Here is a 23,407-nt window from a genome sequence, read left to right on the forward strand (position 1 = left end):
TTTTATTGTCCTAAATAATAATGTTCGTTGCCTCCTATATATTTGCTCCTCAATTTATCTTATTTAGCATATATCTTTGAGATGTTAATCTTCTTTCTTGTATGGAGATTTCAAACTGTTGATCAGTACAATTTCAAGACCCCTTGTTTATTTTTTTGCTTCAATTAATCTCTCTCTTGCAAAGGACTAATTAAGGAGAGGTCACGAGTAATTCAGAAAATTAACTTGAAATTAGCTTAATGTATTTTCAGATTTAACTTTAAGGCTCTATTTGTTTGTTGGAAATTTTTTTTTTTTTAAATGAATTCCGAGAATGTAAATTATTTTCAATATTTTAGTGTATAATGAAAAAACACTTTTCAATGTTAGTTATGTTCGACATGGAAAATGAGCTGGAAAATAACTTATTAATATTTTATTTTTTTCAAGTTTATTAAAATAATGAGGAACAAATCTTATAAAATTAAAAAATTGAATGAGAATAAAATTGAAAAAAATATAATTTCATAAATTATCTCAAATAAAATAAATAATAATCAAAATAATAGAGTTCAAATCTAAAAAAATAAAAAAAATGGAAAGATGAAGAAATTAAAATAATAATAATTAACATTTCATAAATTATTTCAAATAAAGAATGAGGACAAATTTGATAGATAAAAAATTTCAATTAAAAAAAATAAAGAAAAAGAAAATAATAATTATAAAAATGAGAACCAAAGTCAATATAAAAATTAAATTCTAAGGGATGAAATTGAAAAAACAAATATTCAAAATAATATATATATATATATATATATATATAGCAATTAAAAATTTGAGAACCAAATTTGATATAATCAGCAAATAATATGAGATTTTTTAATTTTTTCACAACTTCCAAAAAGTGTTTTCAGCCCAAAATAAAAGGAAAACACTTTCCTAAAAACTAAGCAAATTTTTCCTTTAACTGGAAAGTATTTTTTCATTGACCAAAAAGTATTTTTTGTTAACTAATTTTTCTAATAATAAACAAATACAGAAAAATTTGAAAAGTAATTTTTGCAAAAATTACTTTTCAAGAAACAAATGCACCCTAAACTCAACCCGATTTTAAGATAGCGTTTGCATTATTGAATAGAATTTGTGCTTCTTTGTGAGTAGTAAAACTCCCTCTCCTATCAAGATCCTATTTGCACAACATCTCCCTCTCTTGTATGTATGAACCAGGAAACTTTTTAGGAAACAAATGCACCCTAAACTCAACCCGATTTTAAAATAGTGTTTACATTATTGAATAGAATTTGTGCTTAACCAAGATACTTTATGAATAGTAAAACTCCCTCTCCTATCAGGATTCTATTTGCACAACATCTCCCTCTCCTGTATATATGAATCAGGATATTTTTCAAGAAATAAATGCACCTTAAACTCAGCCCGATTTTAAAATAGTGTTTGCATTATTGATTAGAATTTGTTCTTAACCAAATTACTTTATGAGTAGTAAAACTCCCTCTTCTATCAGGATTCTATTTGCACAACATCTCTCTCTCCTATATATATGAACCAAAAGAACAATATATTAGATATTTATTGAAGCAAGATCATATCAAGAGAGCACAATTAGGTCTTGATTCTTGGATTCTAGGGAACATGGAAGCGGCTCCATTGTTTGTCAGTATTTTCAAGAAACGCTCACAGGATTTTCTCCCTGGATTCAAGTTGTACGAAGAAGGGCACAAGAGCAAACATGACCTCAACTGTGACATGGTCGATCTTCTTCATGGCTATCAGGATCTGGTTGAAGAGTTCGGAATCATGTTAAAAGATGATGCAGAGAAAGCGAGCCGACCTTTGCCGGAACACATGGAAGCTGCTCTTTTGTTCGTCAGACTCCATAAGAAAAGCTTTAGAGTTTTTCTCCATGAATTCAAACTGTATAGAGAAGGGCACAAGAGCAAGCATGATATCAATTGTGACATGGTTGATCTTCTTCGCAGTTTACAAGATTTGGTTGCAGAATTCGAAAGCGTTTTAGTGGATAACAGTACCGTTTCTCTTATTGCTCTGCGTAGTTGTAATTAGTCAGTTAATAATATCCTAGCTTATAGGATTACAAGATTAGGTTTGATTTATTCATTTTAATTATCAGTTAATAAAGCTGTGGTCTTTGACTCTTCATTTTAATTATCAAACTGATTGTTTAGATTTAACATTACCAAGAATCACCATTGAAGTTCTTGATATTTGAAACCTTCATCAAGCTTTTTTCTCAAATGTTTCTTGCTTCCTAAATTATAGGTTGAAAATACCACCATGCTCTTGCTCTCGGGGATTGTTTCAAAACTCGTTCACAGATTTATCAGGTTCAACACAGATTTTTTATAAAATAATAGAAACAATGTTTAAGTAAAATCATTGCAGTTTAATAACTATAAAAATACCAGTGAATTAATAGATCACTAGCTGCCTTCCTGTCATCACGCAATCCGTGTTACGAGTTTGAATTGTATAGAATTACTTTGCCAAGGCTCCTCCTCTATTGTTTGTATGGATATATGTATGTATGTATGTATGTATGTATGTATGTATGTATGTATTGTTGACCTATGCGATGAGGTCTCTTTGTCTGAGGATGTACATATGTATGTATTGTTGACCTATGCGATGAGGTCTCTTTGTCTGAGGATGTCTTCTGCGTATGCTTTTTGCAGATAGAAAAGCTCTAGTTAATGAAATTACAAGATGAACAGTTGGAAATTGTGCTTTAATTGAGAGGCTTCGAATTCAATAGCACATAGCCACATTTTCACATATAAGTTTCACTAATACTTTGTTCGACATCGTGACTACTTTAGTTTAATAAGTTGTGTAATTGTGTTTTAAAATTTTGATTTTATAAAAATTAAAATAATATTTTTTATTTATATAAATTGATTTTATTTATTTATTTTGCACGTAAAAAACTCTATTATTTTAAATTTATTTTTTAAAATTATAATTAAAAATATTTTTAAAAAACTTATTTTTTCTTATAACACAGCCATACAATCTATGATATCAAATTAAATATCATTGAGATTTTGTGATAGTTTTTTCTGTTAAGGTTGTGTTTGTTTTCTGGAAACTGGTTTTCGAGAAATTACTTTTCCAAACTTTTTTATATTTGTTTGCCATTAGAAAATATGGTCAACGAACAACACTTTCCAGTCAACAAAAAATACTTTCCAGTTAAAGAAAAAATTGGCTTGGTTTCCAGGAAAGTGTTTTCCTTTTATTTTTGGTGAAAAACACTTTTTGAAAGTTGTGAAAAAATTAAAAATGTTATATTATTTGCTGATCATATCAAATTTGGTCCTCAAATTTTTGCTTGTTATATATATTATTTGTTTAGAATATTTGCTTTTCAATTTCATCCCTTAGAATTTAATTTTTATATTAATTTTGGTCTTTATTTTTATAATTGTTATTTTCTTTTCCCTTATCATTTTTTAATTGAAATTTTTTATCTATCAAATTTGATCATCATTCTTTTGATTGTTAATTATTTTATTTGAAATAATTTATAAAATGTTAATTATTATTATTTTAATTTCTTTATTTTTCAATTTTTTTATTTTTTAGATTTAATCTCTATTATTTTAATTATTATTTATTTTATTTGAGATAATTTATGAAATTATATTTTTTTCAAATTCATTTCAAGGAAACCACTTTAAAAAAAAAAAAAAAACTACTTTCTAGCAAATAAACAGGGTCTCAGATCCACATATTTTTTCATTTCACCAATGACAATGGCATGTGAGACCCACGCGACGTTATTGCTCCCCAACATTCATTGCATTCCAGAAACTTCTCTAACTATTTAGACCATGTTCAAAAGTGTGCTCCAAATTTTGGGATGATTTGTCATGTGTAAACTTGTGTAATTTTTTTTGTGTGTTAGTTAATTAATTAGTAAAAGAGATGTGTGTGTTGCGTGGTTTTATTTTTAGCATTTGTTAAAATAAGTAAAAAAGGAAAATATCATAAAAAAATTTCCAACCATTTATTTTTTCTTAAAAATAATTGGATCATGACCAAGCTTAAAAAAATTTATCTCTTCACAAAATTTAGTTTTTTAATTGCCATGTTTAACATGGAAAAATAAACAAAAAAGTCTTTTTTTGTTTTTTGTTTTCCATGTTTTAGTGTTATAAGAAATTGCTTGTGTTCTTAGCATTAAAAAAAAAGTGTTTTTATTACATTTATTTGTAGGCTTGATAACAAGTTTATAAAGCTCGTTAAAAGCTTAATTCAAATAAAATAGCTCATTCAACCTACATTTAAAAATAAATCATTTTAAATAAACAATGATAAGATTTTTGAATAAAGAGTTAAACATTTTGTTGTGGGTTCAATGTTTATTCTTATTGTTTTTGGATCCAATATCTATTTTTAAAACTCAATTCAAGAATGTTTTATGTAAGTGTATTCAAGATGAGTATCAATTTTAGTCTTTACTGACGTTAAAGTCAGAAATATCAACTCCAGTATTTATAGACACTAGAGTAAAAAATATTAACCCTAATATTTATTGACGGCAGAGTCGGAAATATTATAAATAAATAATTAATAACATAACATAACAACTCATAGCAATTTAAAGCAAAACTAGTAATGTAATTTATTTAAAATAGGATGTTTTAGGGGTGATAATATTTTTTTTATAGTATAATCAATACATTGTCATATAATTTCTAAAAATCAGTTAGAACTTTTATTAACGAATTTTTTAATCAATACATTTCCTCTCAAAAAAATAAAAATGCCACCTTAATGCGCGACAAGGAGCATGTGTATCCTCTCAAATATCCTCTATCCAACTGAAAGGGCAAGGCTGTGCACGCTTAGACTCGTTAGCTATTGGAGGGAGCTGTACTGATCATACGCAATTTGAAAACCAACTTTCACTTCATAGATAGCAGCACGGTTAAGGATCAAAATGTCTTATAGAGATGTCATTTTAATGTATTGAGATTAACAAATCCTAGAAACTGCTCCCTTTCACAGCAATTATGGTTGGATTTGATTGCTTTCTGATATCTGCGACCCAAATTTTCAAAACATTCTGTATTCCATATCTCCATAGAGGATTCATTGCGTTTCAATTTGTATGTTACTTATTTTCCCCTTTTCTCATAATATCATCTTTAATTCAAAACAATAATATATGTACAAGGACGTAAGCTTGAGCTTCGTTATCCAAGAATTTTATCTTGGTGAAAATGTTACTGAAGAAAACCGCAACTATTGTACGAAGTCATTGCCATCCTGCTGCAATGCCAGGAGACTGTTGATCCTTGCTCATACAAATTGCAAACATCACCACGACAGCATAGGGCTTCCAATTGACTTCAACTGTCGATCCCAAAAAATGACTTCCACTTGGGAGGCTGTGCAAAGCAGAGACACTTCGATGCACTCTGAGATTATTAATACAAGCTCGAGCCCTGGAAACATGAATACTTTCAGTACTTAGAAAAAGCATACAAAGCACTATCAACTGGCATTTTTCTCCAAGATCTATTACATGACATCGTTAGCAACTTGTAGACTCAGTGCCCTGGTAATAAAACGCATGCCAAGTAACCAATTTGTTATGTTAGGATAGTTGAGTATTTTTCATATTAAGGAGATTCCTAAAGATGCTCAAATTCATGGCACTTAAATGATCCAAAAGAAGGACTAAATTAAAAAATCAGACTTAAAAATGCATGATTAGATGTGCCCTCCCTTGATTTCCAGACATCACCACTCGCTTTGTTATTTAGCCTCTTCAGTTAAATCCCATCCAAAGTGTTAGTGGAACATGCTATTTATACTTTGTTGACCTGATTAGATTTAACAAACTTGAAAACAAAAATGTTATTAAATTCCTTGAGGTGAGACCAAATGTAGAATAATGTGAAAATTTACCAAACAATAGCCCATTCTCAATCTGACTTCTCAATCTCTCGGAATCTCTGATCCCATTCTCGGGCCTCAACATCTTGCTCAATTATGTCCTTGTCAGTGGTGTAGACAATGCGATCCTGCCCTATGACTGTTTTTTGGGCCATATCCCGAGCACTTAGAATCTGGCAGGCAACAAGATGAAAAGAATTATTTCCTAATGGATTTCACGCACACTAAACAAGCATGTTGTAGAACTAGCAGCAAATCTGTCCTCAAGAATTTTGTAACAACATCATCAGAGAGATCCAACACTCAATTATTGGGAGCAAGTTGAATAAACAAGCTCCTGCGAGAATGTAGTGAAATCACAAGATATCATAGAAAGTGGCAATAATTGCCAAAGGATGAGAAACCTAAATATCAAGGTCAAATGATCACAAGCAATTTTTCCAACTCATGAATTTTGAAGATATGATGCTAGAGACTGTCAGGTCATTTTCCTTTCGCTTGCATAAATCTAAATATAATATTTCATAAACAAATACACGTTGAGAAAAGTAACCAATATTTGATTAATTTGAATTTGATGAACCGCTATATACCATGCAAGAAGAACTAAACTGCAGAACTACCATTTGTTACCAAAAAGAGCTTCTGCTATGTATTTGCTAACCAAAAATGACATTGTTTTAATAATAATGTTGACCCAAAAGATAACATAACATTGGAGGCACTAGAAAAGGAGGGAGGATGTAAAATAAAAACATGCCACTAGATTGGATGCTTCAGCAACCAGCCAACACCTTGCAAGCCCAAAGGGTTCTTACAGTCGGACAAGTTGAGGATTGATGCCATGTAGACTAAAGCCAAGTCATGACAAAGGATTAGAAACTAGGGTCTCTAGTCATTTGGTCTTTCTAGTATTCACAACAAAAAATTGTTAAATCACCCAATGACAAAGCATGAGTTTTAAGTTTGAAATAGCATTCACAATCAACTATAAATGCAAAAGTGCAACGTACAAAAAGCATTTCAAGTGGCTACCTTCCGCCTCAATGAAATATCAGGTAACTCAAGCATTTGAGCACATTGCTCCCTTGCTCTGTTTCTATTTTCTATTTCAGCATTCTTTTGGAGAACGAGGAACCAGCGGATCAATGGAATTGCAAAGAAAGAACCAGCATATATCTGCAAGTTTTATCATTGGTAACTATTTAGACAAAAGCTGCTAGACATAATCCATAATATTGAAGCACCAAGAACCTAATCTTTCTAACTTATATTGGATAGAGTAAATAAAGAACTTTAAAAAACTAGAATCATTATCATTAAGTATATTGAAAGTACCAAGAGCCTAATGTTTCCAGCTTATATCGGAATAGAGTTGACACTCAAAAAGATAGATCTAGAAATCATCAGGATGATAAAGCTTAGTTTTTGCAAGTCTTTGGAAAATAAGTTAGCAAGCAGACCAAAAAAAATACTGAAGCCCAGAACCATTGATGAGTTCTTATAATGGGATTGAGAGAATTTACAATACTGCATCTTTCTTTACCAATACTCTTCAATTTATAGCCAACAAAATCCTTTTGTTTAGAGGTGTGCAAAATAATAAGAGGACTGAATAGCACAGAAATTATAGCTTAAAAAATCAATCCATGAGAAAACAATCCATAAATACTTAGCATGTATGATAAACTAAACATGCATTTTTTTGCATCTACCAGGCATGCTTTGTGACCCTAACTAGGTCTTAGGTTTATCAAGTTCATGTAGCAGCTTCACAATGATGCTAGTCAGCATCCCTATTATAGGTTTTGATTAAATATATGTCAAAGAACCATCTCAACGTAAATTGTGAAATGATGTTTCACGAATAGTTTTATTCTACTTTCTAGCACACTGCCTTAAGTGAAAACTTTTTGGGTTTGAAACTTGCACAAGCTAGTTAGAAGAGAGAGTGGGATGATGAGATTTGAACTCATGACCATTTAGTTATCAAGGCTCTGATGCCATATTAAATAATGATCCTAACCCAGAAGCTTAAACTGTTAGGTAAGGTCCTAAGAATAATTTGATTTTACTCTCTAACAATACATAACTAATCTGTAATTGACTGCAACTTATTTATTTGCAAAGAAACATTAAAAAAATACCTGAAGTAGAGGAAATATGCTAGAAACAAATTTAATGAATCCTCCATTTTGTGTAATGGCCATGTCCCTTCAAATCAAGAGATAAGTGGAGACTTTAGAGAGATGAAACATAAATACACCAAGAAACATCAATTCTCAAGAAACCATACTGTAACATCGTTCCAAGAATGATCACTCCAAATAGATTAAGCCCGCCCAACCCAATGGCCATTGCTCTCTCTGATGAACTTGTCTTACTGCAAAAGGAAACTTCCCAGATCAAGGAACTTAATAACACAGACCACATTTATGTGGCAAGAACTAGCAAAGGAGGAACCTGAATTGCCATGTTTTCTCTCTGAAAAACTTCCCAACCCCTCCTACCCAATCTGCCCATCGTTTACCCACATATTCCTTCCTCCCACTCCTTTTAGAAGAAGCTGTACGCTGAAGTGAAGGGAATTGATACAGAATATTTCCCTACATGATGAGCAGTTTGGATAAAAGTGTAAGTGGAATCTTCTCACACTAGCACAACCAGATACAAAAATCCCACCCTTTATAACAAGACATTCTTCGAACATGGATGCCAATTATAATGCATACAAGTAAAACAAGAACTTTCATTGTTGTCTTATTCATTGATATGCAAATATGAAGAGAAAAAAAATTAGCAATGAACTCTCCTATTTCATTAATCATCACATTAGTTTTGATACCTCTTCATCAATTTCTGGCTTTCCATCAAACCTTAGAAGAACTGGTAAGATGTATGATTCATCCCTCTGAACACAACAAGAAAAAAAGGTCATATAGCCAAACTGAAAACAGCAAATAACACGGCAAGTAGAAACTAAAGTGGTACAGTCTTCAAAAGGTCGATTAAATGTGATCAATCAGAATCTATAAAAATACTGACGACAAGAAGTTCTGAATGAAATCCAGATGATTTTTTTTAATGGGTTGGAGAGGGGGGCCTAAAAGCCCCAAACCCCGCCCTAACAGCACACCCCCCCCCCCTCCCCATTTCTTACTTTTAATCTCTTTTTCACAGTGATTCAACAACAAAATTGAATGAATGGTGATGATAATGGAAATCCCCCTACGTTGATGAAGTGTAGGGATTTGAATTTGATTCAGCAGTTTTGGAGATTTTACCATTTTTATGTATGACTGTAATTTTCACTTTTGGATTATATAAATTATTCTCAATATTAATTTTTTACCCGGTCTATTCCAAATAAGTTCTGTGCATCTGATTATGAAATAACAGACATAATCTATAAAATTTCTAAACAAGTAACATGAGTCATTTTGAAACCCAAAATCCAATTTCCTTGGCTAACTGATTGGTTTTGATTTATAATCAGGCAAACACTTTCAAGCTGTGTACAATTTAAACTGTTTGTTAGTCCCTTAATTTCTGTAGAGCACATTCCAAAATTTTTTTTTTTTTGTTTTTGCACTGTTAAAAAGATATTTGGTTTTCATATTTTATATTTGTTTAAAATTTTCCCTTTTTGAAAACAGAAAAATGACAAAGAAATGATGTGGTCAAAACAATTTCTTTAGATTAGACTTTAGTGAATAATTTATAAAACAACAAGGATATAAACTCTACATCCACATAAAAACAAGCACCTTGAGTGTTTTCAACTGTAAAGATTTTAAATAGTACGAATGAAAAGCATTCCAAATGGTTGAAAGATCTATTGGGTACAAGGAGCAGGATATATAAGCAGATAAAAAAAAGATGTTCCTTTCCATGAAACAAATATAAGATAATGAAACCAAGACTATGCATGCATGTTGAGGGAAACAGATTGGAGTTGGGGAATTACAAATGTAACCAGTATACAAGGCTATTTCTGGTTGTTTCCCTAACTTCTGAATAGGTAACGTGAAATTTCAAACTGATAATGGCCAATCAAGGTATGAATTTGAGAGAACTTAATCATTGTGAATTCAAGGGCAGAAATAACAAGTTCAACAAATAAAGATGATGAACTACATTATCAGGCGAGGTAGATAAAATAAAATATATGTATACATGTATATATATGCATACCATATCCTCAGTAGTTTTCAAATCAAGAAACGGTGCTAGTTCTTCAGCAGCCACAACACCACCATTAGAGGAAATATATTGTCCAATCTGTGAATATGTTCCAGAACAAAACAATATCCATAAATACCCGCTCTAATTTATTGTCTTCCTTGAGAATAAACCACTAGGACTGTTACTAGTTCAAAGACAATAAGGAGAAGGATCCAACAACAAAAAAGAAAAAGAAATTCCAAAAAAGAAAAAGAAAAAAACAATTGCTACCATCAACCAGAGAAATTGCAAAGAAAGTAACTTCTCTCCAAAACTGTCCTTTTTAGAAAATGACACATAGAACAAAAACTTCTAATCCTCATCCACGTCAAACTTGTAGTCAAGTATTAGTGTGAACCCTCAAATGTAAACGTTGGCCAAAATTGATTGTGGGTTATGTAAGTCTGTACCTAGACCAAAATGAAACTTGCCAGGTCAATCATATGGATCTTATACTTGAAAAACCATGTGTGCCAAGATGTCATCAAGATTCAAGACATTTGATTTAATTGATTCACACAACTAAATGAATTTTTTGGAGAAAAACAAAAGAACAGGATAGATGGTCAAATTAAAGGGTCTAAATATGTACCAAGCATATGAAAAGAATGTGAATCACAGACAACAGGCATGGAAGGCAGCCAGGCAATAAAAAAAAGTTAGAAATGATAAAACGAGAAAGTTAACAGAAATTTAAGTGAAAAAGTTCCACCAATGAGATGAAAAACAATATGTTGAAAAGCAACGGACCACTGAACTCAGTACTGAAGTATTACCAACTTCCACCTCTCTTCTTCAATTCCTTGATTTGGATCACCATCACCAAATACGAACGAGAATACCTAAACGACAGTAATTCATGAAATTTGTTGTCTTTCCAGGAGGTGAAAGTAACCAGAGAAGAAATTAGACATGAAGCAAGTTTTTCACTTACAGATTCGATGAAGTTCATTTTGTCACCACCATCTGTTCTTAGTTGTCTTCTCCTATAGTAATATGGATCCCAGTACCTAACAAGAAATAGGGGGGGAAAAGATTCAGCTGAAGTGTCTTCTTTACATACATAAGAGCAAGAGCTATATACATTTGCATTTGAATGATAGTGTAGAATTTAGAAAATAAAAAAATAATCCAACTTTTAGCTAGCCAAACACATATTCTCTAATTTTGGATCGACCAAAATTACAATCTCCAAATAGATGCTTGTAAACTGTGATACCAAACTTTAAACTGTGTAAGCTGATTCATGAATGACTCTCATTCTATAAATGCCATGACAAAACAAGTCAGATTTACATCAATTCAGAGAACATACCAAAATAGATCGGTAGGACTTAAGTAAAACATAAATCCTGTATCAAAGGATCTGCTTCTTCGTCTTCCACGATCATTTTCATCACTGTAACCAAGAATGCCAGTGTCACTGCCTTTGCCATCGAAGAAAGCTACTAATAGATACTTGCTATGGAACAAAAATTGCAATTTCAAGTGTAAGAGTAAAAAAAATACCGACTACTTGAAAGAATAGCAATTATTGTGGTATAAACAATCACTATTGAAGCAATTAGAGCTGTCCCAAAAGATACCCTGATGAGATACTCAGCAGCAGCCTGTTATGGATACAAAGTAGCACAGGCCTAAGTACAGGTTATATGATTAGTAATCTTTCTTTTCCTAAATATCAATTCTGAACATGAAAGGGTTCCATACCTTTCCCTTCTCATATAAAGGTTCAAATTTTAGTCTTAATGACTTTGCAGCAAGCTTTGAGCGATAATCCTTTGGAAAAACATAAAGCACATCACCTTCATCCGAAACCTGTTGAGACCATCTTGAAAACAATTGCACTCATGAAATCAAGAACTTCAAATTGATACACATAAAAGTAACAACCAGCCAACAAGCTTCTCTCAAATTCTAGATGCACCAAAAAAAATTGCAATAAGAAAAATCAATACTTTCAAACTGAGACTCCTGCTTTCTACTTCATTTCACAATCTTGAGCTTCACTCTAATACTGTTCGTTTTCTGTATAGTTTCCAAAGTGTCTAGTACAATCTGCTACAGAATCTAATCATCAACAAAGAAAGGCAACAGCTGCTTACCCAGTACATCAATTACGTCATTCTACACTAAAACTACATAAACCCACCAGACTATCAACCACCCCTGTAGTTCTACAACTATTAAGCCTATCCAATACCATTTGCATATAAGCACATGCTTCATATGTACACATATGAAATGTACATCTTCTACATACTAACCTCAACCCGGTCCCGAGAATCAATAGCTCGTTCTAGAAATAATCAAGCATTCAACAAATTCTTGCTTCAATTTTTCTTATTAACTTTTGACTCCACAAAAAATCATATCACTAAGAGTTGTTTAACTTCAATCCATATGTTACTTGGAAATTTTCTACGATGTCGTTTGTCTAATCCAATGCCATCGCTTCTCTTTCACAAGTGGGTGATCACAACAGTTGCAACTTCAACTTGCTTGAAAAAGTTGCGACAAAGGTTATATTTTTTGCAACATTTTGGACAGGAATATCGCAAAGTTTCTTGAGCGAGAATTGTAAAAGCTCGCTTGCAAAAGAATCGCAATGCCATCGAAAACACGAGCATTCAAAACCCTAACTAACTCTTAAAGCAACTGCCTTTCTCATTGCTTGAGAAAAAAGAAATAAAAGAGAATGTTTTTTTTGATACCTCTAAAAACCCATCAGTATCAGAAGCGAGAGCCTGAAGGGCCTTTTGAGCTTCATTCAACTTAAGCCCAGCTCTACTCGCAACATCACCAATAGTAACCCTACCACCACACGCATCAACAGCTTCCATGGCACGGTTTCTGACATCAGAAGGTAACTTATCAGTCTCCACAACACTTCCAGGCCTGATTCCCATGGTTTTTGTAACATCAGCGGTTGCTTTGACAGAAAAGCCAATGGGGGTCTTAGGGCTTGGAGATTTGAAGGAAAGTTTATGGAGTGTTTGAGTTTTGAGGAGCAAGGAATCAGGTGGTTTGAGACGGACAGGTGGTATTGAAGTGAAAATTGAAGGGGAATATGAAAGGGGGGTGGATATTGAAGCCATTTTTGTGCGGAAATGAGAGTGCCTCTTTTTGTGCTGTAAAGGGAAGGTGTTGGAGTGTGAGGCTGTGTGGTGCGCTGCGAGGGAGAGAGGAGACGATGATGTTGTTTTTTCGTTTTCTTTTCTTTTTTTTTTAATTGATCAGGATAAAGATATGGTCAAACCTCAAGTTAGTCCCCGAACTATAACTCCAATTTTAACCGAGTACTAAGAGAAATTTGGTCTCATGCAAGATTTAAAAAAATAGTAGTATTAATTCAATGATTTCAATCTCTAATTTTCCTTACAATCTGTTTATTACGAAAATAGTAATTATTTTTTAAAGTATTTTTAATTTAAAAAATATAAAAAAAAATTAAAATTTATTTTGACACCAATATATCAAAACGATATTAAAACAAAAAAATAATTAATTTAAAAAAAAAAAATATAAAAATATATTAAAAATTATATTTTTATTCTAATTTGTGTTTATTTGACAAGACTAAAAAACTTTCAATTAAAGCTATATTAAGACAATTTTACATAGGTAGGTTTCTTACTTTCGATTTTGATCCATGAGTATTCATTAAACAAAGAATAATCTCTTATCCCAATTGTCTCACACGCTAAGTTTTTCAGATAAATTATTTGCAATGTTTTTATGAAAAATATTAAAAGATTCCTACAAAGCTGTGTTGTTTAAGGGAGATGGAGAATCAAACATGAGATTCAATTGAATATTTTCTGAGCTTTTAATGATTGAATAGAGGAAAAAAAATGTTGCAGGGCTCATCCAAAAATACTTGTCTGGGTGGGATGGCTTAATTAAAATTTAGCCAAAAATATTCTTATGAAGATATTTTTTATGTACGAAAAGTGAAGAATTAGATGCATTTAAATATATTTAATTTGTTTATCCAAGACCAAACCAAAAATCATATACCTGGGCTGGATTTAGGTAATTATGGACCTTAGAATTCAAGTTATTGAGCTTACAACTCTCTTTTAAGCTCAGTTACGCACACCCTAATTCAGCGGGTGATCAAAAGAAAAAAGCTTGGCCTCTTCTTGTCGCACAAACTGAGCTAAGGGAGTTCTGTCTTCGCAGTTTCTTTAGCAAAAACAACAATGGCTAGTAGCAGCAGCAGCCTGCATTCCTCTGCTTCATCCTCCCACAAGCTTCTTGCTTCAAGAAAGGTCTTTAGCTCTTCATTATTTAATGGTTTTCAAAGGCACCGCAGATACAGATTCATTGCATCCTTCCCTTCTTCGCATGCCACCTCTAGTATGCTCTTCTTTTGTTTCCACTATTTTTTTACATCTCGTTATTCTGCTACGGTTATACTTTCGCTAAGATTTAGTCCTTTGTCACTAGTTCTAACTTGAAATTCCTGATCTTTTTGTTCTTGCAGGATCTTTTTCTTGCTTGTCTATAAAATGTGCCGTACGTTTTCGACCTTGCATCGATATACACAAGGTACTTGATTCAATATGTCGTTGATGCGGGTCCCCACCAGTTGTAATTCTCATCATGGTTCTAACAGCCATCTTCACAATTATTGGATTTTCTTACCTTTCTTTCTTTGTTTAATCCTGTAAGATTTACCAATTTGAATGCTTTTAGAAATTGTTTAAAAGTGTGTAAACTGTGACAGATAAGTTTACGAGTGAGAGTGATTTGATTGCTATTTTAATTACCCTTTTTGAATTTATACGTCAATTGTCCAATTGGTGATTTGGTTGCTTGTGTTTTAACAAATAGAACCAAGGAGCTGCATTTTAGCAACATTCAGTTTTTATTGGCTATTCTATTCTTGAAGTGAATTTTGAAATTGGGTTCGTAATCTCAATTGTCGCGCTACTTCTGTGTTAGGTTGTCCTCGAGTGAAAATGGGTTTAGGTTTGTGTTTAAATTATGAATTTGTTTTTCAGGGTAAAGTGAAACAAATTGTTGGGTCTACCCTCCGGGATTTGAAGGAGGAGGATGGTTCAGCTCTTGTGACAAATTTTGAATCAGATAAGACTGCAGCAGAGTTTGCAAATTTGTATAAAGAAGATGGGCTCATGGGTGGCCATGTGATCATGCTTGGAGCTGATGATTTAAGCAAAGCCACAGCCATTGAAGCCTTGCGTGCCTATCCTGGTAGGTCTATATGTTTTCTGTCTCTAGTGGATTGGATTTTTTCTGTACTGTTTGAGATGTTAGCTTTTGCCATTTATGTGGTTCTTTCAGAAAATGATTCCAGCAAAATACAATTTTACCTACCCCGAAAAATAATTCATTGCGGTTGATGGTAGCCTATTGTTTGTGTAATTTCTTCTCTGTTTAAGGATACACCCTTACATAGAACAAAGATGATTTTATTTGGTCTATTCTGTTGTTTACTTGTATTTGTGTTGGCTGAAAAAAAAAGAGCTCTATTTGTCGAAGATATTCTGGATCTACTGGCACAATTGAGGAAATTTGCAATTAAGGTGCTGTTTTATATGTAACATGTGAGAGTGATAATTTCCTCAAACACAGGGAAAAAAAAAAAAAAAAAAAAGATCATGTTATGATTTATACCGAGATTTTCAAATGCTGTCAACTGAATAATGAATATGATCTTTTACTTCTCTATAGTTGATGGGATGTTTAAAACTTACAGATTTTTCCTCTGCTGAACTTACTGCGAGGATTCAAAAAATCTAGGGGGCTTGCAAGTTGGAGGTGGTATCAATGTAAACAATGCTTTGAGCTACATAGAAGAAGGTGCCAGCCATGTTATTGTTACTTCAGTAAGTTAAGAACTTTTTTTCTCTCTTTTTACCTTCAATTGCAACATTTTATGCTTTCTTTTTAAAAAAAAAGTTTGCTCTGATAGTTCTATAGAGTTTTCAGTCTAATTCCTTTGTTTGCCATGCTTTATTTTCTCTGGCATATTTGTAGTTCCTGCTAGGACGCATATATTTATATTTAACACAGGGTGAGAAGAAGAAAACAGTATAAAACAGCAATCTCAGCAGAATAAAGTCTAAAATATGGAATAAAATTGAAGCTGCAACGAGATAAAAGGTTTAGAGTTCACCAAGAAACCTCAAAAATCTTAATAAATTGATGAATAACAAAGGATGTTTATTAAAATAACCCTGGCGACCTATTTATGCTAGTTAAAGCCCTAGTCTTAGTCACAATGTAAAACAACTTAACCTCCATGGAAATACTATAAAATGTCAAATGCTAATCACATGACACATATAAATAATTAAATAACCCAAATATCAGAAATAAAATAAAATAAAATCTATAGAAAGTCCCTGCATCAATAATGCTCTTTATTAGGAAGGGCTCCTAGGAGCGTGAAGTCCATGTGATAGTGGTAAATATTTTGAGTATTGTGTTTTAATGTGCTTGGAACAGAGTCACGTTAAGTACTCTTGAAGAAAGTATCCCTGGAAACCCTTATTTTCATTTATCATCTTTTTGTTAATTTTCTTATTGCATTTTTCTTTAAATAGCTTTTTTGTGTTTCTCTCACAGTATGTCTTTAACAATGGTCAAATGGACCTAGAAAGGCTGAAAGACCTTGTTCGTGTTGTTGGAAAGCAGAAGCTTGTTTTAGACCTTAGCTGCAGAAAAAAGGTAAGAAATCAATAGTCACACATCTCTCTCTGTTGTAAGCATTGACTATGACTTAGAGATATCCAATTCTAACTGGGAGTTGTGCGTGTCTGACATTTCTACGACTTAATTTTTAATTACTGCTGGTATTTTATGTTAGACATAGTAGTACTGATGGCATGTCGCAAGTATTGTAGCCTAAACAATTTATCTTTGAAGACATCTAGTGCCATCTACGTTCACAAATTAAAAGGTACTTTATTTTCAACAACTTCTTGTAATGACCTTCTATGTGCTGTTTCTGATGTGCAGGAAGGTAGATATGCTATTGTCACTGATAGATGGCAGAAGTTCAGTGATGTATATCTTGATGAGAAAGTATTAGAATTTCTTGCTAACTATGCTGATGAGTTTTTGGTTCATGGTGTTGATGTTGAAGGCAAAAGGTAAGTTCTGAGTGTTGCCTCGTTGCCTTAAGTACTCCACTTTCATTTCTCCTGTAAGTTTTATCATCTAGTTTCTGTTAGATATATAAATAGTGGCAGATAATGATCATGACTCAATTTAGGAGATATTTACTTTTCATCAACGTTATCTTTTCTTCTCCCAAAACAACTTGTCACTGCATGGTGCTTCCTTTTTTGTGCTTTCCATTGTGAGTAATATGATCGTTCCATTACATATCTCTGAATTCCGTGCTATGAGTTCTTGTTGGGAGACTGGTCTCTGATTGATCTGCTGCTTCTTTCCTGCCTCTACTTTTATTTAAAAACCCCTGGTTTTATTAAACAAAAGGACCCTGCCTTGTGTTAGTAATCAATTCATGATTTCGGCAATACATCAAAGCTACATATCATACAACACTTTGGAATTATTGAAGTAATCAATAAAGCCTGGAGCAGATTTAATGTGTTCAGGAAGCAGGAAAGAAAAGTGTTCAATCAGTTACTATATACCCTACAATAGCGATGCTTTTAATGTGGAATCTAAAACCTCTTCTTCTGAAATTTCTTCAACTCTCTGGGGCTTTTTTCTTTTTCACTGGAGAATTAAACCATCTCAGAACATTGATGCTATTCTGCTCTCTAATTTTAGGCACAACATGATAGTATCTTCTATCCAGGATTTTCTAAAAAAAAAGAAAGTTAATCCTATAAAACTCCTTTTCATTATATTTAAACCACATGCACCAAACTAACTACTTATTGCAGGTTGGGAATTGATGAAGAGCTCGTGGCATTGCTTGGCAGGCACTCACCAGTAAGTGACTTGGGAGTATCATTTTGAATACACGACTTTCTCTCTCGTGCTTGTGTCCAGTTACCTTCCTATGTTTTCACTTCACTGCTGCTATTTTGTTATGAAATGCCCAAGGGCCAATGTCCTTGACATGATATGATTAATCCAGTTCATGCCAGAAAATGTTGCGTCCTTTTAGATTGACATTGTAGTAACCAAAAGAAACCATCTAATCCTGATTACAGGTTCTATGTGGATGAATGCTAGAAACCAGGAATGTAATGTGCATACCTAAGTTAAAATTGCCATCAATTGATATCCTCTGTAGCTGTTGCTCAGGGGAGGCAAAGTGGTTGTGAACCATTGCTCAGCATTTTCTTACGGACATGAAACTGACCCTGCTTACTGAATCCACGATTAACAGCTTCTAACTGGAACACTAGCTTTTTGTTATGGAACAAGACACAGCAGATCACTAGGCATTTATATGTGCCTGTCTTTATGAACTGTTTTAATGTATGGATTGCTAATGGTTTCTGTTTGGGTGTGTCAGATTCCTGTGACTTATGCTGGCGGTGTGACAGTAATGAATGATTTAGAGAGAATAAAGGTGGCAGGGGACAGGCGCGTGGACGTTACTGTGGGCAGTGCTCTTGATATATTTGGGGGTAACTTGCCATACAAAGATGTTGTGTCTTGGCATACGCAGCAGGAGACTTTGATGGTTTAGTTCCTTCTAATTGTTGTGTTTTGTATGATCCCACACTTAAAGTTCAAGTTTCATTTAGTTTTTGAAGTTTCTCAGATTTTTATAGATTATGCATGTAGACAGCAAAGGATTCCTAGTTGTTTCTTGTTTTTTTCTGCATTTTGTTTTGGCAACCTAATATGATCTGGGTTTAAGATGACTTTCGAAGTTGGGATTCTGATGTGGGTTGTAACAATCAAGAGAATAAAAGAAGATGAAACACCACAGCTAAAGAAAGGAGACAACAAAACAGAGAAGCTTAGCTCAACTTAACATAGAGTGTGTTTGGCATCAATAGCTTTTCGTGCTGAAATACATGCAAATGATGTTTTTTCATTTTTTTAAAAATTATTTTTGATATCAGCACGTCAATCAAAAAAATACAAATCGCACTCAATTTTAGTAAGAAAAAAAAATTAAAATTTAATAAAATGCAGTTACAATGTAATTTAATAGAAGTTGTTTTCCAAAAGACTACTAGAAAGTTTTCAAGACAGCTACTTTTTAGGAAAACATGATGGAATACTATATGTTCCAGGTGGAAAAGAACTTGTCAAGGAGTTAGGATCATGTTTACCATAATAGGCTCATAAATCTCGAATATTGAAAGTAGAATGAGTCTGTATAATTGAAGGAAGCTTAATTTTTGTAGACATTGTCATTAATCTTCTCTGATATTTGGCAGACTGATTTTCTTTTCCTTGAGCTTGTTGTGAGAGCCAACATGAAGCCTTAAGCGTTTTTGGTAGTGTAATAACTTTGTACTGAAATGCCACATCAAAACGATCCAAAAGATATAAATCACACTTAATTTTTAAAAAAAAAAAATTCAAGGAAGTTTGCACCGCTTAGCTCGATGCGTCAATGGACATTTGTAGCCTCTTGGTATTTGAACCTTCTAACGTCTTCTTGAATTCGTACCGAAGTAGACTTAGCTTTCCTTTTTTGACATCGGAGAACTTTGAACAGCTGCTAGATCTAGTTAATGCCTCGACACCATCCCAGAAATGGTTTGAAATGGACTCATCCTAGTAGAACGATTCACAATTGAATTATAAGCAAATTGAGCTTGAGTAAGCACAAAATCCTATTGTTTAGGCCTTTTAGAAGCAAAACTTTGACTTAAGTTCCTAGAATTTGATTCTTCACTTCAGTTTATCCATCAATTTAAAAATAATAAATATTGTTATAAATCAAACCAATCACAATTCATTTCTACAAGGGTCTCCAAAAATGAATCAGAAAATTAGTGTCATAATCACAAGTAAAAGACTTTGGAAAGCCATGAAATTTCACTACTTCACCGAACTAGAGGTTAGAAACATAGGAAGCATCTATAGTCTTTTCACAAGTAATGAAATGTTTCATTTTAGAATAATTTCAGAATTTCAAATGAGTATAAGCACCGGTATTTTGAGCTTGACCCTTGCCAGTTTGGCAAACCATGCACTTCTTCATAAAACAAGTGACATCATGATAGATAGCTTGCTAAAAATACAGATCTTTAACAGCAAGCACAGACTTGTCCGGTCCAAAATGCTCACTTAAACCTGTTAACTAAAAAGAACATTTTGGAAGGCAAAAGCAAGATTCCTTGAATAAAAAGTCATTTTAAGCATATACCCTTCACAATTACCTTCCTTGCAAGTCTCCACACATCAAAAAAAAATCTCTATGATCCTTGTGCAAGTCTAGATGGAATCAAAGCCTTTAAGTTGAACACTCAATGTGTTTAAAAGTATAAAAGCCCAGTAATTTCTTAATGTTATAAAGAAGAGAGCCTTGGATTTAAAAAAATATGATAATTTTTTTTATTTGATTGAGTTTTTCTTAAACATTAGTACCATGTTATCGACAATACATCAACACATTGATGTGTCCATCATAATCATAATATACCCAACATCTTGGATTTTATCCAATCTCAACATATAACAACATTAGATTACGTCTAGTTTCACAATTCTAACATTTTGTATTCGTTTGATCCATACACAATATAATAATTAAATATGTTAAGCAATACAATCCAATTCATGAAAAATACAACAGGGCAAAGTCATGAAATATTATAGCCTAGTAAATAAACTCTAATAACAATATTATAAATATAATAAATTTTCAATTTGTTTGAATATCAAAATAAATCCTTTTACACTATGAGCCCTTATGTCTTAAATGTCTTGATCACGGTATGATAATTAAGTTTCTTGTGAGGAACTGATGTATATATGACTCTTCATTTTTCAACTCAATAAATAATTAAAATCACATTATTTGTAAATAATATAAATTATCAACCATCTCCTTAAATTACTCGTTTTAATTAATGGTGTTTTCATGTATTGTCATAAACTTTCCACGTCAATCCATGCTTACATTTTATTTCCTTTACTGCTTATTGGACTAGTTAAGTAATATCCTCCTTCACAAGATAACTACACAACTTACTCAAAAGTAACATTAATTTTCTTTGAATTATCCAATAATTCAATTCTTTAACTTCCTTTTATTCTAATTAATACCCTTAGCTTACAATCACCTTTCATATTTTACTAATCCTTTAAATATTAACGAACTTATTGCCACTAAAACCACATATCTAATGCATAGATAATTTCAACCCTAGGTAAATCACTTACCATGGATTTAAAATGTCACAGCAAGTTCTTCCTCGTGCATTCAACATTGAACCGAAACTCTCCTCGCTCTTTACGCTGGATAATTATTTGATAGTCATTTGCCATACGCAACTCCATCAATGTTAATAAAACTTTCCTTTCATATAAGTAGTCATGCAATCCTTTGTTATTACACAATTTTATCATTTAAAATATTTTCTATGATATTTTACACATACATAATATTATAATTCTCAAAGTGTAACAATTACATCTTATAAAGATAATTTTAAAATACAATGCACATACACGCTTAGAATCTTTAGATATAAAGTACCTAATGGGCTTTCATTTTTTCACTATTATGTTGTTGACCAAGTCAACCACCCTTTCTTTGTTTTGTTTTCATATAGTATAATTCTTTATCTCCATCCTTCATGGGATTAGATTTTCATTAATTTAATCTCATTAATTCAATAATCAATACCATAGATGTAAATTTACTATCTTTATTTAACAACGTTGTTATACTTAGCAAACATTTAATACCACAAATACAATTCCTTCACAATATGATACAACCATGTCATTACTTAAAGATTTTATAATGTTTTAAACATACAAAAATTACAATTTCACATCACTTCAATACACTCAATCAAAATAATTCAAGTACATATTACTCACTTATATAAGTTTTAGAGAAACAATATATTTATCCTAGTATAGCTTACTCATCATTTATGATCTTACTATCTAAGCAATTTTTTCAACACTTTTACAACACAGTTTCACATGACATTAAGCAGATTCTCTAATCTAAACCTTCATTTTAATACTACTACTAAAAATCTCAGTCACTAGTGTCTCGCACTGACACCTCTAGTATCCCACAGATATTAGTAAAATCTACAATCATGATCATCAGTGCATCAAATTGAAGCCTCTAGTATCTCATGGATACTAGTCAAATCATCAATCTTGATCATCAGTGCAATCATTAGTGCATCATACTAACGTTAAGTTTTGTATAAAATGATGTTTTTTATATTGGATAAAAAAATATTGACAAAAAGTCTTTAAAATACATGAAAGTTTTTAATTGAAAATTTTGAAAGTAAAATTGATATAAGAAATTGTTTAGAAATACACTGAAACTAAATATATAATTAGATTGTATTTTTAAAATTTTAAGGTTTGTCCATAAAAGAAATTCACAAGAAGGCATACCTTCCTTGAGATGTACTGATACGCTAGTTTAATTAAATTATTTAGATTTCTTTATACATTTTAATATAAAAAGTAACTAGATATCTGTTGTATTTTGTCCAAATCCGTATAGTACTTGGCTTTTCTACAACCTAAATATTTTCTGCTTAGAAAAAAGTTTTTTTTTAACTATCCTTTCCTATTTACATAAACTATTACAAACCCTTAAAAAATAAATAAATTCTAAGCAATTATTATAGAGATCAATTACTACATAGATTAATTAGAAAGGCTACAAGTTCTTGATTTTATTAGCTATATGACTCAAGTTTAAATGTGGGTCAAAAAACTTCTTAAAAAAAGGTTTTTAAGGGGTTGCTTGCTATTTAATGCTTTAAAAAAACATTAGCAGGCAACACATTGCCTATAGATCGTTAGAAAATTAGATTGGTCTTTTTCAAAAAAAAAATTGTTTTCAACTATATTCTAACTCAAAAGGATAATATATTAAAAAAAAAAAAAAAAAAAAACAACATAAAACACCTTATAAACACACATGCATAGCCTCAAACAGCTCAAAAATTGACTTTAAAATTCACAATCAATCCAAAACCAAAAACAAAAATTACATGTTCAAATATATCATTTCAGACAAGTTTAAGAGAAGAAAAACACCTTGTATAAACTTTTTTTCATCTAAAGAAACTTATTGATACCAAAACCACCTGTTTTCATGGCTGAAATCGATTTTAACCAAGACTAT

General features: G+C 32.0%; 2 protein-coding genes across 2 annotated transcripts; one reads left to right on the forward strand and one right to left on the reverse strand.

Annotated features, from left to right (window-relative positions):
* Positions 1-5,118: 5,118 nt before the first annotated feature.
* LOC118048834 (uncharacterized protein At5g03900, chloroplastic) lies at positions 5,119-13,368 on the reverse strand. The gene is made up of 14 exons (XM_035058661.2): positions 12,864-13,368; positions 11,860-11,967; positions 11,659-11,759; positions 11,465-11,548; positions 11,084-11,159; positions 10,926-10,991; positions 10,120-10,206; positions 8,771-8,836; positions 8,389-8,531; positions 8,222-8,308; positions 8,073-8,139; positions 6,961-7,104; positions 5,938-6,098; positions 5,119-5,471 (listed from the first exon to the last, which is right to left on the reverse strand). Exons 1-13 carry the CDS (start codon positions 13,245-13,247, stop codon positions 5,955-5,957), a joined length of 1,557 nt encoding a protein of 518 aa, XP_034914552.1. The 5' UTR covers positions 13,248-13,368; the 3' UTR covers positions 5,119-5,471; positions 5,938-5,954.
* A 798-nt stretch (positions 13,369-14,166) lies between these two features.
* On the forward strand, positions 14,167-18,992 carry LOC118049170 (1-(5-phosphoribosyl)-5-[(5-phosphoribosylamino)methylideneamino] imidazole-4-carboxamide isomerase, chloroplastic). Its single transcript, XM_035059103.2, has 8 exons — positions 14,167-14,511; positions 14,639-14,703; positions 15,159-15,369; positions 15,919-16,004; positions 16,747-16,848; positions 17,140-17,273; positions 18,039-18,087; positions 18,620-18,992. The coding sequence occupies exons 1-8, from the start codon at positions 14,355-14,357 to the stop codon at positions 18,794-18,796; spliced, it is 981 nt and encodes a 326-aa protein (XP_034914994.1). The 5' UTR covers positions 14,167-14,354; the 3' UTR covers positions 18,797-18,992.
* Positions 18,993-23,407: the final 4,415 nt, after the last annotated feature.

The sequence above is a fragment of the Populus alba genome, chromosome 4, assembly GCF_005239225.2.
Source record: "Populus alba chromosome 4, ASM523922v2, whole genome shotgun sequence".
Lineage (NCBI taxonomy): Eukaryota > Viridiplantae > Streptophyta > Magnoliopsida > Malpighiales > Salicaceae > Populus > Populus alba.